The sequence below is a fragment of the Podarcis raffonei genome, chromosome 14 (assembly GCF_027172205.1).
Source record: "Podarcis raffonei isolate rPodRaf1 chromosome 14, rPodRaf1.pri, whole genome shotgun sequence".
NCBI classification, from domain to species: domain Eukaryota; kingdom Metazoa; phylum Chordata; class Lepidosauria; order Squamata; family Lacertidae; genus Podarcis; species Podarcis raffonei.
Genome location: NC_070615.1, coordinates 2,235,799 through 2,254,514, shown reverse-complemented (window position 1 = coordinate 2,254,514; position 18,716 = coordinate 2,235,799). Strand labels below are relative to the sequence as shown.

At 46.8% G+C, this 18,716-nt stretch overlaps 1 protein-coding gene across 8 annotated transcripts; it reads left to right on the top strand.

Moving 5' to 3' along the window:
* Positions 1 to 402: 402 nt before the first annotated feature.
* Positions 403 to 16,776, top strand: ADAL (adenosine deaminase like). 8 transcript variants are annotated; one of them, XM_053364860.1, is made up of 11 exons: positions 403 to 421; positions 453 to 510; positions 1,269 to 1,399; positions 2,206 to 2,266; positions 5,055 to 5,142; positions 6,221 to 6,302; positions 6,928 to 7,024; positions 11,914 to 11,994; positions 14,756 to 14,894; positions 15,494 to 15,594; positions 16,485 to 16,776. In XM_053364860.1, the coding sequence occupies exons 2-11, from the start codon at positions 457 to 459 to the stop codon at positions 16,674 to 16,676; spliced, it is 1,026 nt and encodes a 341-aa protein (XP_053220835.1). In that variant the 5' UTR covers positions 403 to 421; positions 453 to 456; the 3' UTR covers positions 16,677 to 16,776. The 8 variants fall into 8 exon arrangements, with proteins under 8 accessions (XP_053220835.1, XP_053220833.1, XP_053220834.1 ...); XM_053364858.1 differs by having other exon boundaries at positions 404 to 421; positions 6,928 to 7,054; positions 16,485 to 16,775; XM_053364859.1 differs by lacking the exon at positions 403 to 421 and having other exon boundaries at positions 1,272 to 1,399; positions 6,928 to 7,054; positions 16,485 to 16,775.
* The last annotated feature ends 1,940 nt before the right edge of the window (positions 16,777 to 18,716 follow it).

Sequence of the window (18,716 nt, the reverse complement as noted above, 5' to 3'; positions counted from 1 at the left end):
TCATGCTGAGAACCAAAGCAGCAGCCCTGCCTGGCAACCTGTAAAGCCACATGGATTCTCAGTTTTTGTGTGCAGTGGTGCTGCAGCAAACCTCTGGCCTTGGTCTTTCTGGTGTAATGATGCACGGGGGGGGGGGGCTGTAAAAAACCCACAGCATCTGTGGGACTGACCCATATTTTGGTGCCGTAGTCGCACAGCAAAGCGGATATGTGACCTGACAGTCACTTTGCAAAAGAATGCAAGTGCAAGAGGTTCCTTTGCAGAATGGTTGCTTCTAGGATCCGGCTCCTTTGGCGAGCCTGCCTTGGATGGCACCGCGGGCTGCTCCCGCCTCCGAGGAGGCGCCGTGGGACTGGGCGTCGCGGGGCCGGGAGGCGGCGCTGCTGCCCGGCGCCCGGACGAGGGCGGCCTCCTCCTGGGCGGGCCCCGCGAGGGCAGCCCGGCAGAGGCGCCGCGATGGCGGCGGAGCCCCCGGGAGCGCGCGGCTTCTACCGGGAGCTGCCCAAAGTGGTGAGGCCGGGGCGGGAGAGGGGCGCCGGGGCCCAGGCTTCCCCACACGGCCAGGGGCCTGCGGAGAGCTCCGCCCGGCCCCGGGGAGCGGCAGCTAAGCGGCGCGAGAGCCGGGCGGCGTGGCGGGGAGGGAGAGGCCGGAGCTCCTGGGGGGGGAGGCGCGGGAGAAGGCGGCATGCCGAGAAAGAACGGGCAAGGCCGAAGAGCCGCCTGCCGCCTTCCAGAGAGCATCTGGGTAGCGCGCCTGTCTGGCGGGCCAAGGGTCCCGGGTCCGGGGCGGGTCTCCCGCCTGAAAGGAGCTGTGGCGAGTCCGTGTTCCCAATCCCTTCGCTGAGCCGGGTGGTGTAAGACAGCTTCTTACACTTGCTAGCCCGACCATCACGGCATGCAGTTAATTCTGTAAGTGAATGGTTTGTTCTGTAAAAAAGAATTATTTTTGTCTTTCATGAACCTATTGCCAGTCAGTTCCGACGGATTTATATGTCCCACTGAGGAATTTCTTCCTGTGAAGCATCTTGAAGCTATCAACTGTTGTTGATCCAACCACTTCTACTTCTTGTGGCCCCCAGAAGGCTGTCAAGAGGAGAATGCGGCCCTAAAAAAAGTCCCCTGCTCTTGTGTTGTGTAGGCGGCCAGAAATAAGAACTGACAGCTTAAGGTTAAGGAAGAGAGGGAACTGGGAGGGGGAAAGGGGGTGTTTTTAAAACGTTTCTAATGAAATTTGGGGAGCGTTGAGCACGTATTTGCTTCTGAATTAGGAGCTGCATGCCCACCTGAATGGCTCCATCAGTTCTGCTACCATGAAGAAATTGATGGCCCAGAAACCAGACCTTCAGGTTCCTCATGGAATGACCATGATTGACAAGGGCAAGAGAAGAAGCCTGGAAGAGTGAGTATGTCTCAAGTCTGAGCCTTAAAGGAAGGGCCCTTGCTGGAACGTATTAGGTGAAGCATCTGCCTGGCTGCCTCCTCCCACAACATATCCCAATCCCACCCTCTGCACCCGTTGGTCAGATGGATGTGTGCTGCTCTTTAGATGCAAGGAGAAATCCCTGTACTGCAACTTCGGCCTTGTGCATGGTTGAATGTGTTAGCATCAGCAGCTGACCTTCAGATGAAGCACAGACCTGATGCTGCATCCTCACCCCCTAATTCCCAACCAAACTCTTTGTTTGGCACTCCTGTTCCTCCTGCGCTGCATAATTAACTCCTCCATATGCTCTTAATTGGCAGCGTCAGGCTGCAGCAGAGGAGGGATGAGGACCTCTGCATCAGCATCCAAGGGACCAGCCCTTTTGATGCCTCTCTTCCTTGAATGCTTTCATCCCAGCTGGTCTTTAGAACAACTTGTAAGAGCTTGAACTTTAGGTTTGTTTCTTTCCTCTTCCCTCCCTATCCATTTTTCTTTTGTGCTGAGTCTTTTTAGGTTATAATGCTGAGGACAAGTTGTCTTCCTTTTTATATTTTATATTTATTTATATTTATATCATTTATATATTTAATATTCCTTTTATGTGTACATTCAATTCAGAGGTGCATGCGTGTGGGAAGGGATGCATGATAAATGCAGAAATCTATTTGAAACAAAGGTGATCTCTGGAAACGAGTTCAAAAAGCTGATTTTGGGGGAGTGTGCCACTTTTCCCTTTGTTTTGATGAATGCCTATTCATTGCAATTCTCTTTTCTTTCTTTAGGTGTTTTCAGATGTTCCAGATCATCCATCAGATTACCAATAGGACTGAAGACATATTAATGGTAAGCTAACTCAAACTTAATTTTAATGTGTGTTCTCATAGCATGGAGCTTCCTGCAGCCAATGGGAAGCCGGCTAGCATCGCAGAAGGTGGTCCCTGCTCTGCTCCGTGCTGGTTTAGCGTGGCGTACAGGAGCCAACTGAGCGGGTGGGGGGGATCCATGGGCCAGTTAAATGATCCCCATGGGCCGCTTGTGGCCTATGGGCCTTAGGTTGCCAACCCCTGGTGTGGTGCTTCGAGTGTTGGACCAGGGATCAAATGTCTACTCAGCCATGAAGCCTGGTGTGTGACCTTTGGCCAGTTGCTGCCTCTCAGCCTTGCGTAGCACAGGGGTGTTGGGGGGATGAAATGGGGTGGGGAGAACTAGCCCGACCACCGTGAGCTCTTTGGAGGAAAGAAGGTGGAATAGAAATGCAGTAAGTAAATACAAAGAATAGAATAGAATCAGTCTTTTGCTGATGATGAAAAGGAATCAATCACTGGCCAAGCTCGGGGTTGTTTTTTGTTTTTTATTCTGGGTGTATTACTTACATATATCTCTGCTTTTCTTCCACCCTTCCCTTTAAGGAGCTCGGAGTGGGGCACACAGCCATCTCTTGCCCTTCCCAGCTCAGACGTTCTCCTTGGAGCAGAGCAGGTTTAGACTCAGTGATCATCACTGGCCAAAGATCACCCAGTGAGCTTACTGGCTGAACAGGATTTGAGGATGACTTGTGTGTGCTGTTTTGAGACTGATGGACAGCTGGTCATTGCAAAGAACTGAAGAAACAGAAAAATATTAGCATGTAAGGTGTGGTTAAATAAGGTTTGGCAGCTGGAGCAATTATTAAAAATTGGTGAAGTGGTAGGTAGCTGAATTCCAATCATTAATAAAAAGAATTCTTAATGGATGGAGTCTTTTTAGAGGCGCGGAGATGAATACAAACTCATGTCTTACTATTTCACAATTCACATTACAGTATTTTTGAAGTGTTAGGGTTGTAAATGAAGCATAACTTTTATATCCTAGTTACAGATAGGTAGCCGTGTTGGTCTGCCATAGTCAAAACAAAAAAAATTTTTCCTTCCAGTAGCACCTTAAAGACCAACTAAGTTAGTTCTTGGTATGAGCTCATGCGGCTCAATGTGGTGCCTTCCATAGTTCCAGTTACAGATAGGTAGCCGTGTTGGTCTGCCATAGTCAAAACAAAAAATTTTTTTCCTTCCAGTAGCACCTTAAAGACCAACTAAGTTAGTTCTTGGTATGAGCTCATGCGGCTCAATGTGGTGCCTTCCATAGTTTCAAACCTCTCTTGTACCTGCGATACATTGACGATATTTTTATCATCTGGACACATGGTCAACAGACCCTGGACACCTTCCACCAGAAATTCAATGATTTTCACCCCACAATCAACCTAACAATGAATCAATCTATGCAAGAAATACATTTTTTGGACACTACTATAAAAATACAGGATGGGCGCATAGACACCACCTTATACCGTAAACCAACTGACCAACAAACATATCTACATGCCTCTAGCTACCATCCCAAACATACCAAACAGTCCATTGTATATAGCCAGGCACTACGTTACAGCCGTATCTGTTCCAATTCTACAGACAGAGACTCTCAACTAAGAGATCTACAGCAAACCTTTTTGGAACTAAAATACCCAGCAGATGAAGTTAGACAACAGATCAACAGAGCCAGACAGATACCCAGAGAGAACTTGCTGCAAGACAGACCCAAAAAAGAAAATAACAGAACACCTCTAGTCATCACATACAGCTCCCAAGTTAAAACAGTACAACGCATCATCAGAGATCTACAACCTCTCCTGGACAATGATAGTTCTCTTTCTCAAGCTCTGGGAGGAAGACCTTTCATTGCCTACAGACAGCCACCCAATCTTAAACAACTCCTAACCCACAATAATACTACAACCAGACGTAACACGGACACTGGCACCAGAGCCTGCAATAAACCCAGATGCCAACTTTGCTGCCACATACACCCGGACAACACCATTACTGGCCCCAACAACATCACACGTACCATCTCGGGACTATTTAATTGCTCATCGTCTAACATTGTATATGCCATCAAATGCCAACAGTGTCCTTCAGCTCTCTATATTGGACAAACAAGCCAAACCTTACGCCAAAGAATAAACGGACATAAATCGGACATCAAGAATCACAAGACAGAGAAACCAGTAGGAGAACACTTCAATCTCTCAGGACATTCTATACAAGATCTCAAAGTAGCTGTTTTACTACAAAGGAATTTCAGAAATAGACTGGAAAGAGAAGCTGCTGAATTGCAACTCATTACCAAACTTAAAACCATGGAGAGACCTGGTCTGAACAAAGACATTGGATTCTTATCTCATTATACATGACAAAGCCATTTTTCACCTTCTCACCCCTTGCTTTTTCCTGTCAACAGGCTCATCACAGCTATCTGCCAATCACCCATTCCCACCACCCTTCTGAGTAATACCCCTCCCCACCTTCTCACTATATAGAAGGATCTGGCAACTTCTTTTTCAGTGTATCTGAAGAAGTGTGCATGCACACGAAAGCTCATACCAAGAACTAACTTAGTTGGTCTTTAAGGTGCTACTGGAAGGAAAAAAAATTTTTTTTTAATATCCTAGATTTTGCATATATTTATATTTCATGATGATATAAGAATTATTTCTGAAAAATAGAACCAGGTATGTGAGTGAATTTGAGATTTGAAATGATGGCAGTGTGCTTTGTGGATATCCTTTAGGTTCAAAATACCGCTATAATTTCAGGTAATGAAAGATGTTGTCCAGGAATTTGCTGCTGATGGAGTCAAGTACCTAGAGCTAAGGAGCACGCCCAGAGATGAGCCGGCCACGGGTGACAATTTCCCTTTCAATTTATAATTGCCTGCTCTTTGCCACTAAGCACCCCTGCCCCCAAGTTCTCCTCCTAGAAGAAATGCTCTCCCCTCGCCAGGATTTGGGGAGAGTGGAACATCCAAATACCTCACAACAGCCACTCCCTTCCAAGATGGGGCATTGCTTTTCACAGACATACATTCAGTGAAACAATTTATTTTTCACTTTACAGAAAACATACTCAAGGTTGCTTGCATTTTTAAAAAAAACACTCAGCAAAACTACAAATAAAATAAATTATTACAGAACATCAGTTGAAAAAGGCAGCTGTGTGAGGGAGAAGTGCTCCCCCCCCCTTCTTGAGCAAGGCATGTTCTCCCCCCCCCACCAGCTGAGGTCAGGGGGGAGCACTTCTTGCTTCAGCTCACTTCAAGCTCCAGGTCTTGCCTTGAAGACCCTCCCTTACCCGCTCGACAGCTGACATCATAAGGCGGGGGGGGGAGCCCTTGGGGGCCAAAGGGGAGACCAGGGCTGGTGGAGGTTCCCCACCTAGATTCCTCCTCTAGGGTGAAAAGCAGTCCATAACTATTGGGAATAGATTTTATTTATTTCATTTCATTTCCCTTTTTAATTGGGATAGACCAGCTTTCTACATTGCTATACACAAGGCAGCTTACAAGCTGAAGAAACGAGACTATACGAGAGCACACATCTTAATAACTAAATGGCATGGAGAAGTTTTTGGTGCAGTGGGCCGGACTGGACTGGGCTGGGTATGAATAGCCTCATCTCATGCCCTTTCCTGGAACCTCCTGGCTTTCAGGATGGAGCTAAAGCCCCGCCATTTTTTGACCCCAGTGGCTTTCTGCAGTAGTGCAACCCTGGCTTGGCAAATGTCTGCACTTGAGTGCTGTGAAATGAAAGCCGGGGGGGGGGGGCGGTCAGTTGTGACCTGACCTTTAGTGATATATGGATTGGGGTATGACTGAGGTCACGGCATACCAGGAAACAAAACCCTAGGGTTTTGTGTATGTGTGTGTGTGTCAAAAACACTTTATACCTTCTGTTTGAAAGGAATGCAGATCTTCTCTTCATAGGTATGACCAAAAGGACCTATGTGGAAGCTGTACTTGAGGGTGTAAGACAATGCAAGGAAGATGGCTTGGATATAGATGTTAGGTAAGTTTGCAAGCAATACACGGGTGGCGCTGTGGTCTAAACCACAGAGCCTTGGACTTGCCAATTGGAAGGTCAGCAGTTCGAATCCCCGTGACAGGGTGAGCTCCCATTGCTTGGTCCCTGCTCCTGCCCACCTAGCAGTTCAAAAGCACGTCAAGTGCAAGTAGATAAATAGCTACCACTCCAGCGTTTCCGTGCGCTGCTCTGGTTCGCCAGAAGCGGCTTAGTCATTCTGGTGACATGACCCGGAAGCTGTCTGCAGACAAACGCCGTCTCCCTCAGCCTATAGAACGAGATGAGTGCGCATCCTCAGAGTCGTCCGCGACTGGACCTAACGGTCAGGGGTACCTTTACCTTTACTTAAGTTTGTTAGCCAGACTCCTTTTGTTTTAAATGCCACTGATTCTAGTGCTGAATCTCCAGCAAAGGATTCCCCAAGCTTATCTGGTGTTTGCCCTGTCTCCCTGGCCTTTTCTGTGAGAGGAGCTAATTGCATTCACTTGAGCAGGAAAAGAAGTTGGCTGCCGCTGTACAGTTTTCAACCTGGACCAGTCCCTACATCACAGTCCTCATTTGTGAGCTAATGGTTGTTACTTCTGCAATAATATGGCTATCTATATTCTAGGTTTCTGTTATCTGTGGATAGAAGAGGAGGACAAACAGCTGCCAAGGAAACAGTCAAACTGGCCGAAGATTTCCTGCTTTCCACAGATGGAGTGGTGGTAGGCTTGGACCTCAGTGGAAACCCTTCAGTAAGCTTCCTTTAAAAAGAAGAAAGAAAAACCTCTGCCATCACCCAAACTATCATATGTTTCTATCATGATTCAAGCCAGCATTCGTCAACCTGCTTTAAACCATGAGTGTTGTGACCTGCCTTGGGACCTTCGGGTGAATGGCGGGAAATAAACAAATAAGTGGATGCTGGGACTGTGCTGGCTCAAGCTGAGCAGAGTAGTAATGCAAAACAGCTGGAGGGCACCAGGTTGGTAGAGGCTGTGTTAAGACTTCTGTTCACCTGTATCTTAAGAACCTAAGAAGAGCCTGCAGGATCAGGCCAATGGCCCATTTAGCCCAGCATCCTGTTCTCACAGTGGCCAACCAGGTGCCTGTGCCAAACCTGCAAGCAGGATTTGAGCACAAGACTCGCCTCCAGGAACTGGCATTCAGAAGCATTGCTGCCTCTTGGCTGTGGAGGCAGAGCAGAGCCCTCGTGGCCAGGAGCCCTCCAGAGCCCCCTCCTCCTCCATGAATTTGTCCAACCCCTTTTTTAAAGCCACCCAAGTTCCATAGTTTAGGGACGCGGGTGGCGCTGTGGGTTAAACCACAGAGCCTAGGACTTGCTGATCAGAAGGTCGGCGGTTCATAGAATAATAGAATCATAGAGTTGGAAGAGACCACAAGGGCCATCGAGTCCAACCCCCTGCCAAGCAGGAAACACCATCAGAGCACTCCTGACATATGGTTGTCAAGCCACTGCTTAAAGACCTCCAAAGAAGGAGACTCCACCACACTCCTTGGCAGCAAATTCCACTGTCAAACAGCTCTTACTGTCAGGAAGTTCTTCCTAATGTTTAGGTGGAATCTTCTTTCTTGTAGTTTGGATCCATTGCTCCGTGTCCACTTCTCTGGAGCAGCAGAAAACAACCTTTCTCCCTCCTCTATGTGACATCCTTTTATATATTTGAACATGGCTATCATATCACCCCTTAGCCTCCTCTTCTCCAGGCTAAACATGCCCAGCTCCCTTAGCCGTTCCTCATAAGGCATCGTTTCCAGGCCTTTGACCATTTTGGTTGCCCTCCTCTGGACACGTTCCAGTTTGTCAGTGTCCTTCTTGAACTGTGGTGCCCAGAACTGGACACAGTACTCCAGGTGAGGTCTGACCAGAGCAGAATACAGTGGCACTATGACTTCCCTTGATCTAGATGCTATACTCCTATTGATGCAGCCCAGAATTGCATTGGCTTTTTTAGCTGCCGCGTCACACTGTTGGCTCATGTCAAGTTTGTGGTCAACCAAGACTCCTAGATCCTTTTCACATGTAGTGCTCTCAAGCCAGGTGTCACCCATCTTGTATTTGTGCCTCTCATTTTTTTGCCCAAGTGCAATACTTTACATTTCTCCCTGTTAAAATTCATCTTGTTTGTTTTGGCCCAGTTCTCTAATCTGTCAAGGTTGTTTTGAAGTGTGATCCTGTCCTCTGGGGTGTTAGCCACCCCTCCCAGTTTGGTGTCATCTGCAAATTTGATCAGGATGCCCTTGAGTCCATCATCCAAGTCGTTGATAAAGATGTTGAATAAGACCGGGCCCAAGACAGAACCCTGTGGCACCCCACTAGTCACTCTTCTCCAGGATGAAGAGGAACCATTGATGAGCACCCTTTGGGTTCAGTCAGTCAGCCAGTTACAAATCCACTGAGTGGTAGCATAGTCAAGATCGCATTTTACCAGCTTCTTTACAAGAATATCATGGGGCACCTTGTCAAATGCCTTGCTGAAATCAAGGTAGGCTACATCCACTGCATTCCCTTCATCTACCAGGCTTGTAATTCTGTCAAAAAACGAGATCAGGTTAGTCTGACATGACTTATTTTTCAGAAATCCATGCTGACTATTGGTGATCACAGCATTCCTTTCTAGGTGCTCACAGACTGTTTGCTTAATGATCTGCTCCAGAATCTTCCCTGGTATTGATGTCAGACTGACTGGGCGGTAATTATTTGGGTCCTCTCTTTTCCCCTTTTTGAAAATAGGGACAACATTTGCCCTCCTCCAGTCTGCCGGGACTTTGCCTGTTTTCCAGGAATTCTCAAAGATAACTGCCAGTGGTTCTGAAATCACATCTGCCAGTTCTTTTAATACTCTTGGATGCAGTTCATCTGGCCCTGGAGACTTGAATACATCTCGACTAGCCAAGTATTCTTGTACTATCTCCTTAGTTATTCTGGGGTGTGTTTCCTCTGCTGAATCATTTGCTCCAAATTCTTCAGGTCGGGCATTGTTTTCTTTATCGGAGAAGACTGAGGCAAAGAAGGCATTGAGGAGTTCAGCCCTTTCTGTGTCCCCTGTTTGCATTTCACCATCTTCTCCTCTGAGTGACCCCACTGCTTCTTTGTTCTTCCTTTTGCTACGAACATACCCATAAAAGCCTTTTTTGTTGCTTTTAACCTCTCTAGCAAGCCTGAGTTCATTCTGTGCTTTAGCTTTTCTGACTTTGTGTCTACACGTGCTGGCTATTTGTTTGAATTCCTCTTTGGTGGTTTCCCCCCTTTTCCATTTTTTGTACGCATCCTTTTTTAATCTTAACTCAGTTAAAAGTTCTTTAGATAGCCATCCTGGCTTCTTTAGGCACCTTCCATGTTTCCGTCTCAATGGTATTGCCTGAAGTTGTGCTTTTACTATCTCCCTCTTAACAAACTCCCAGCCATCATGAACTCCCTTTCCTTTTAGTATTACTCTCCATGGGATCTCACCCAGCACTTCCCTAAGTTTTATGAAGTCGGCTTTCTTAAAGTCAAGAAATTGAGTCCTAGTATGCTTGGCTGCTCCTTTCCGCTGTGTAGTAAACTTCAGAAGAGCATGATCACTCGTGCCTAATGATCCTTCCACTTCTATCCCACTAACCAGGTCATCAACATTGGTTAGGACCAGATCTAAAATGGCTGTTCCTCTTGTTGCTTCTCCCACTTTCTGGACAATGAAGTTGTCTGCAAGGCCAGTGAGGAATCTGTTTGACCTTATGCTCTTGGCTGAGTTTGACATCCAACAAATATCCGGGTAATTGAAGTCCCCCATTACTACTATCTCCCTTCCTTTTGCATGCTTGGCCATCTGTTCCAGGAAGGCATCATCTATGTCCTCCGTTTGGCTTGGGGATCTATAGTAAACTCCCACAATGAGGTCACTGTTATTCTTCTCTCCCTTAATTTTGACCCAAATGCTCTCACTTTGGCTTTGAGGTTCTAAATCTTGGATCTCTTCACAGGTATACACATCCCTGACATATAACGCCACTCCTCCTCCTTTCTTGTCTGGTCTGTTTCTCTGAAATAGATTGTATCCCTCCATTATATTCCAATCGTGGGACTTATCCCACCAGGTTTCAGTGATGCCTATTATGTCATATTTAGTTTGCTGTACCAAGAGCTCAAGCTCATCTTGTTTATTTCCCATGCTTTGTGCATTAGTGTACAGACATTGAAGTCCATTAATCATTCCCCCGTGTCTCTTATTTAAGGATGTTTTCCTCCCACCACTAGGTCTGCGTGCTGTTTGCTCCATTTGGTCTATGACATTTGGATGATCATCTTCATCAATTGATAGACTCCTACCTTCAGGAGCACTGTCTCCCTCCCCCACATTAGTCAGTTTAAAGCCCTCCTGATGAGGTTTCTGAGATTTTTTGCAAAAACATTCCTCCCAACCGTTGTGAGGTGCAGCCCATCGCTTGCCAGAAGTCCATCTTCAAGAAACTGCATTCCGTGATCTAAGAATCCAAACCGTTCCTGTTTACACCATTTGCGAAGCCAGTTGTTCACTTCCACTATTTTTCCCTCTCTCCCTGGGCCACGTCGTTCAACTGGGAGGACAGATGAGATGACAATTTGTGCATTTAATTGCTTCAATTTCCTGCACAGAGCCTCGTAATCTCTTTTGATCTTCTGGAGGCTATTGCTTGCAGTGTCATTGGTTCCCACATGAACCAAGAGGAAGGGGTATTTGTCAGTGGGTTTTATGATTCCTTGCAGTCGTTCAGTTACATCTTGGATCTTAGCCCCGGGGAGACAGCACACTTCCCAAGACATCTTGTCAGGCCCACAGATCACTGCTTCTGTTCCCCTCAGTAGGGAATCCCCTATCACCACTACACGCCTCCTCTTAGGTCTGGTGGGGGTTCTTCCGTGAGCTGTCCGTTCCAAGGTCGCCTGCACATTCCCTGAGGGCTGACTTTGCTGCTCGTCTTCATATACCTGATCGACTGTAATGAGGGAGAGATCCTCAAATGGAGTCTGCTCTTCGTCTTCCATGCTAGGGGAGAGGACCTCAAAGCGATTGCATATTTCTAAACAATCAGAGCGAACCCTGGGCCTCCTACTTCTTTGAGTCACGTTTCTCCATATATCTGGCTCCTGTGTTGGTGAACTAGCCTCCCCACAACGGGTTCGAATCCCCACAATGGGGTGAGCTCCCGTTGCTCAGTCCCAGTTCCTGCCAACCTAGCAGTTCGAAAGCATGTCATGTGCAAGTAGATAAATAGGTACCGCTCCGTCGGGAAGGTAAATGGCGTTCGCCAGAAGCGGCTTAGTCATGCTGGCCACATGACACAGAAGCTGTATGCCGGCTCCCTCGGCCAATAAAGCAAGTTGAGCGCTGCAACCCCAGAGTCAGCCGCGACTGGACCTAATGGTCAGGGGCCCCTTTAGCTTTAATTTCCATAGTTCAACTCTGTGCTGCTTGAAGAGGTGCTTTGTCCTGAATCCTCCCAACATTCTGGCTGCCCACGAGTTCTAGCCTTACGAAGGGGGGGGGGACTTTTCTCTCTCCACATTCTCCACGACTTGCATAATTATGTAAACTTCTTTCCTAAGCTATATTTTTGCTTTACCTTCAAGGCAGGTCATGGCAAGGACTTTCTGGAGCCTCTCTTAGAAGCGAAAAAAGCCGGGCTGAAGCTGGCGTTGCATCTTTCGGAGGTAACATTCTACTGCCGGGACTTGCTCACTGAGCAGCTTCTCAGGCTAAATGTGGCACCAGGATTTGTTTATTTTAAGTGATGTGTGTAGGGTTCCCTGCGTCACCTGGAAGGCAGGTTGTCTTTGCCATCAGCGCAGCACTGGCAGGCCACCATGGTGCAAAGCTGCAGTGTGACAGTCCCGCCTGTGTAGGGGCCACTTGTTCAGTTTGCACTGGCCACATGGGAACTGTGCATGGGCAATAAATAAATTAGTAGTACCTGTAAGTGGCTTACTACAAGGCTTACAATCTAAAAAAACACAACACGCAAGGGGAAAGGGACAGGGAGGGAAGAGGAAAATCAATGCGGAGGCACCAGTTTCTAAATAGCAGTTCCTGTATTGACCAGCCGGCCTGGTTCAGGGAACGAGGACCCTGATGCAGTTAGCCCTGCTTCCTGTCTCTCCCACTGGGACAGTCTGAGGCAGGGGTCAGCAAACTTTTTCAGCAGGGGGCCGGTCCACTGTCCCTCAGACCTTGAGGGGGTGGACTATATTGGGGGGGGGTGAACGAATTCCTATGCCACACAAATAACCCAGAGATGCATTTTAAATAAAAGCACACATTCTATTCATGTAAAAACATGCTGATTCCCAGACCGTCCACATGCCGGATTTAGAAGGCTATTGGGCCGGATCTGGTCCCCAGGCCTTAGTTTGCCTACCCGTGGTCTGAGGATGTGGCTGCCCCCAGGTGACAGTGGAGGGGAGAGGAGGAGGCAGTGGAGGGATCCTTGATCTTTCCCCAAACCTTTATATTTCCTCCTTCAAGCTGGCAGCTTGAAACGGCAGGCTGGAGTACCTGTCTGTGGGTATATCATCTACTTCTTGTTTGAATAAATTTTATTAGAATTTAAAAAGAGAGATACAAAGTTTATTATCACATATCTTTTTTATCCAGACTAAAACATTACTTTAGATAAAAACACAGATACAAAAGAAAGGAAGAGAGAACAAAAAAATTAAAGTTAAGAAACTAAGGAACTTACAATTCTTCATCGGTCAGCAAACTATATAAACATTATTCAACTCATCCACTCCAATATAATCCCCAGCATGACTACTTTCTATAAACCAACATTATCTTCAGCCTTCAAACCAAAATGCCATTATTTCATGCAAAAGGTCTATGAGAGCTTTCCAATCTTTAATAACTTAACAGTGACTTTTCTCTGATTAAGCATGTCAATTTTGCCCTCTCAGCTAAGTCTAATAATTTTAATAACCATTCCTCCATTGTTGGTAATGATTAATCTTTCAATCTTCGTGTATATAAGTTTCACTGTCCTAATCATATATTGGAACAATGTTCCATAGTCTTTTTTTCCCTTTTTCTTTTTTGTATATCCATAAGTCCCAGCAGGAAGATGTTCTGGGTTCAATTGAAAGTTAGCCTTCAAAATTCTCCGTATCATTGTTTATGTGTATCTAAAGTTATTGGCTTTTTCACTTGTCCACCAAGCATGATAGACTGTCCCTTCATGTTCTTTACATTTCCAACAAGTATTGGGGATATTTTATACATTCTAAATAGTTTCTCAGGTGTTAAATATCAATGGTACATCGTTTTATTAAAGTTTCCTTTTATAACACAGTGTATATTTTAACCCTTTAGTCCACACATTTTCCCACTGTTCCATTTGTATGTTATACCCACAATTTCTCACCCATTTGATCATGCCTACTTTAATTTGTTCTTCTTGCATTTGAAATTTCGACAATAATTTATACATTTTCGCAATCATGTTCATCAGCTGTACACAACTGATTTCATAATTTGTCTTTTTTGTTGTTGTTGTTCTATACCTCCAGTTAGGCATTCCTCCCCTCCCTTTTTCAAGCTGCAGTTTTTGTTCCTACTCCCCCCCCCCTTTATCATTTCCCTGCTGATATTTCTGTGTTCAAAGGGAGATGGTGAGGGACAAATGGAACTTAGCAGAATAGGCTAACCAAGAGGTCTGGTGTACCTTCAACTGAGAGGTGATGGATCCTAATTGATATTAGAGAGGGACAAACAATTATTTGCATTCAGTGTGCGATTGCATTTAATATGTCTAGGCTTTTTTTAATAGTAGTGATGGATGCAATATTGATCAGGATTGGGACCAGAGCACGTAGCTTTCCCTGCCTCCCCTATAAATAGCTGTGAATAATGCAGTGAAATAGAAGAATACATGTAGAGCTTCACATGGAAAGGCACCTCATCCCTCTGGAAAATAAGGGATATCCATCTTTATGGTGTTTTGATTTTTACAGACTTGTTAGAATTTCTCTTTTGCCAAAACTCTGGAATGTATTGACTGATGTCTCTGTACCCATCTCTGCTTAAACATTTCACATGTTTTCTGTGATGATTTTGTTGTACACTTGATTTTGTGTTTTAATAAAACAAACATTTATATACTACATACTGTTTCCAAAAAACCTGCAATAGATCTTATGGGGCTCTTGTTTTGGTTGGTTGGTCTGGTTATTTCAGCTCACAGAACTTGAAAAGGTGCGCAGTGGGTGACCAAATGCATTGAGGGGATGAATGTGAGCGCGGGGGCATCACAGCAGAGGCCCATCCGATTATGCACAGTGGGCAGAAGGGCAACACAGTGGGGGTTTTCTTCCTTCCTCGTGAAGGAAGAAACCCAAAGCGGGTCCTCCAGCAAAGCTGAATGGTGGGTTCAGGACGGTCAAAAGACAGTGCATAGTTAATCTGTGTGTCTTCTCTCAGATCCCAAACCAGGAAGAGGAGACCAGGCTTCTTCTGGGCCTGCCACCTGACAGAATTGGACACGGTACATTTCTTCATTCTTCATCATTGGCCTCAGGGGATCTTGTGCAGCTGGTTCGGCAAAATCGCACACCCCTAGGTAAGGAAAGGCATTGAAGGAAAGATGGAGGGTCCCTGGGATTCACTTTCCTTTGCCATTTCGCCCTTGGTTGGCAGAGCTCAACTGAGGTTACCAAGACAACTGTGGCTGCAGCAGCATTTTTTCAGGCCCGGTGGAGGCCAGTCCCTGGTCAAGGGGGGGAGGAAGGTGGCTAGTGCTGATCACCGTTAGTCCTCTTCTTCCTTCTTCACAACGTCCACATCAAACATTCTGTTTCTAGCTTCACAAGGGGATTTGGGGGCACTTCCACTGGGAAAAGACTTTCTTTAATGCAGGACCAGTTTCCATGTGGAAGCCCCCTCAAGCCAGTGCTTCCTCCCAGGAGGTCTGAGGTGGGCTGTGCCACATGCCACTACTGACACCATCTCATGTTGAGTCCGCAGACACAACCAGAGCAACGCCAAGGCTTTCACACTAGGGTCTGCGTCTTTGTCTTCACTGCTATACTTCCACTGGAATGAGGCTTTGCTCATGCGAGGTGACCACATCCGCTTTAGGGCAAGTGCTTTGGCTGGCCTTCCCATGCTTGCTCTCCCCGTTTGACCCCTTCTGAACCAGACTTCTCTCGTCTTCCTCAGAACTCTGCCTGACGTCAAACCTCAAAAGCCGGACGGTGCCTTCTAGCGACCAACACCACTTCGGATTCTGGTACAACCTGGGTCATCCCATCGTGCTTTGCGTAAGGCACTCTGTGTTATCCAGACACACAAATATGTCAGGGTGGAGAACCTCTTCAAAAACAATAGGGCAAGCATGTCCAAAGTCTGTTTTAATCTGCCTGCCGGTCGGTTTAATCTGGCCCCTGTGGCAGTTTATTTCCTGGGGTAAAAAAACCTCAACAACTTCAATCCTAAAAAAAGCTCAAGGCCCTTCACTTCATCAAATCTGGCCCTCTTTGAAAAAAAGTTTGGACACCACTGCATAGGGAGGAGCCCCCCCCCCCATTGACATGTTGTAATAGCCTTGCCAGATCAGGAGGAGCCATCTGTTGCAGCATTCTGATTTCCCACAATAGCCAATCAAATGATATTTATTTATTACACTGATAGCCCACTTTCCCTCTCCAATAAGCTCAAGGTGGCGTCCTCATTTTTACTCCGCACAACAACCCTGTGAGTTAGGCTAGGCTGAAAGGCCCAAGATCACCCAGTGCGCTTCATGGCCGAGCGGGGATTCGAACCCTGGTCTCCCAGGTCCTAGCCCAAGACTCCAACCTTTACACCATGCTACCTCCAGGAAGTCCATGAACAGCCTTCCCTCTACTCTGTATCCAGCAAGCAGCATTCCCAGGTCTGCTGCCCCTGGGCATGGACGTTCTGCTTTCCCTCGTGGTGGATGGCTGCTGGTTGAGCCACCTCATCATGGCCTTTCTGACACCTCCCACACCCCACGCCCTTTGGCCTCACAAGCCACAGCCCTCAGCAGGGACATCAGGAACAGAAAGTTTATATAAAAAGTATTTTTGGAAGGCAGTCTACATTGTTGGCTAGGAAAATATTCTGTGATGCAGTCCTTTAAGTGCCCAAAGCCTATAAAATTAACCCTTTTACCATTTTCTTTTACTGCCAGACGGACGACAAGGGGGTTTTCGCGACTGACCTGAGCCAGGAGTACCAGCTGCTTGCGGACACATTCCAACTGTCCAAAGCACAGATCTGGGAAATCTCCTACAATGCCATCAACTGCATTTTTGCTTCCAGTCATACAAAGACGAAACTGAAGGAGCAGTGGCATCAACTGAAAGCATCTGTGCTTGAATAGCCATATCAGACCACCAACAACTATGGCACTCACGCTGCATGCGCAGAGTGTTTTCTTTTTTAAAAAACGTATTTTTTATTAAAGATTTAATGGTTTACAAAAGTATGTGCAACATCTCTTTTTCCAAGTTACATTTTCTACAGATCAGTTTCATTTGTTGAGACATTAGTGTTACATTAGGAAGACAAGGGGGAAAGAGGTGGGGGAACGGTAAGTGGGGTGGGGTCAGGTGGCGATGTTTCTGTTTTACTTAATGTATGTGCGGGGTTTTGTGTCAGCGTCGCTTGTGCAGGTAATAATAATAATAATAATAATAATAATAATAATAATAATTTATTATTTATACCCCGCCCATCTGGCTGGGTTTCCCCAGCCACTCTGGGCGGCTTCCAACAGAACACTAAAATACAATAACCTATTAAACATTAAAAGCTTCCCTAAACAGGGCTGCCTTCAGATGTCTTCTAACAGTTTGGTAGTTACCGTATTTTTTGCTCTATAAGACTCACTTTTTCCCTCCTAAAAACTAAGGTGAAATGTGTGTGCGTCTTATGGAGCGAATGCAGGCTGCGCACCTATCCCAGAAGCCAGAACAGCAAGAGGGATTGCTGCTTTCACTGCGCAGCGATCCCTCTTGCTGTTCTGGCTTCTGAGATCCATTATATTTTTTTTCTTGTTTTCCTCCTCCAAAAACTAGGTGCGTCTTGTAGTCTGGTGCGTCTTATAGAGCGAAAAATACGGTATTTTTCTCTTTGACATCTGGTGGGAGGGCGTTCCACAGGGAGGGTGCCACCACCAAGAAGGCCCTCTGCCTGGTTCCCTGTAACTTGGCTTCTCGTAGCGAGGGAACCACCAGAAGGCCCTCGGCGCTAGAACTCAGTGTCTGGGCAAAATGATGGAGGTGGAGACGCTCCTTCAGGTATATTGGACCGAGGCCGTTTAGGACTTTAAAGGTCAACATCAACACTTTGAATTGTGCTCGGAAATGTACTGGGATCCAGTGTAGGTCTTTCAAGACGGCCACTCCCAGTCACCAGTCTAGCTGCCGCATTCTGGATTAGTTGTAGTTTCTGGGTCACCTTCAAAGGTAGCCCCACGTAGAGCGCATTGCAGTAGTCCAAGCGAGAGATAACCAGAGCATGCAACACTTTGGCGAGACAGTCCGCAGACAGGTAGGGTCTCAGCCTGCTTACCAGATGGAGCTGGTAGACAGCTGCCCTGGACACAGAATTGACCTGCACCTCCATGGACAGCTGTGAGTCCAAAATGACTCCCAGGCTGTGCACCTGGTCCTTCAGGGGCCCAGTTACCCCATTCAGGACCAGGGAGTCCTCCACACCCGCCCGCCTCCTGTCCCCCAAAAACTACTTCTGTCTTGTCAGGATTCAACCTCAATCTGTTAGCCACCATCCATCCTCCAACCGCCTCCAGACACTCACACAGGACCTTCACCACCTTCACTGGTTCTAATTTGAAAGATAGGTAGAGCTGGGTATCATCTGCATACTGATGAACATCCAGCCCAAACCCCCTGATGATCTCTCCCAGCAGCTGCATGTAGATGTTGAAAAACAGGGCAGGAGGATGGAACTCCGAGGCACCGCACAAGTGGGAGCCCAGGGGTCTGAACACTCACTCATCCCCCACCACCATTTTCTGAACACGGCCTAGGAGGAAGGAGCAGAACCACTGTATGACAGTGCCCCCAGCTCCCAGCCCCTCAAGATGGTCCAGAAGGGTGTTATGGTTGATGGTGTCAAAAGCTGCTGAGAGATCCAGCAGAACTAGGAAACAGCTCTCACCTTTGTCTCTAGCCCGCCGGAGATCATTGACCAGTGTGACCAAGGCAGTTTCAGTCCCATGATGAGGCCTGAATCCCGACTGGAAGGGATCCAAATGGTCCGCTTCTTCCAGGCGTGCCTGGAGTTGTTCAGCAACCACTCGCTCAATCACCTTGCCCAAGAATGGAAAATTTGAGACTGGGCGATAGTTGGCCATCATGGCTGCATCTAAAGATGGTTTTTTAAGAAGCAGTTTGAT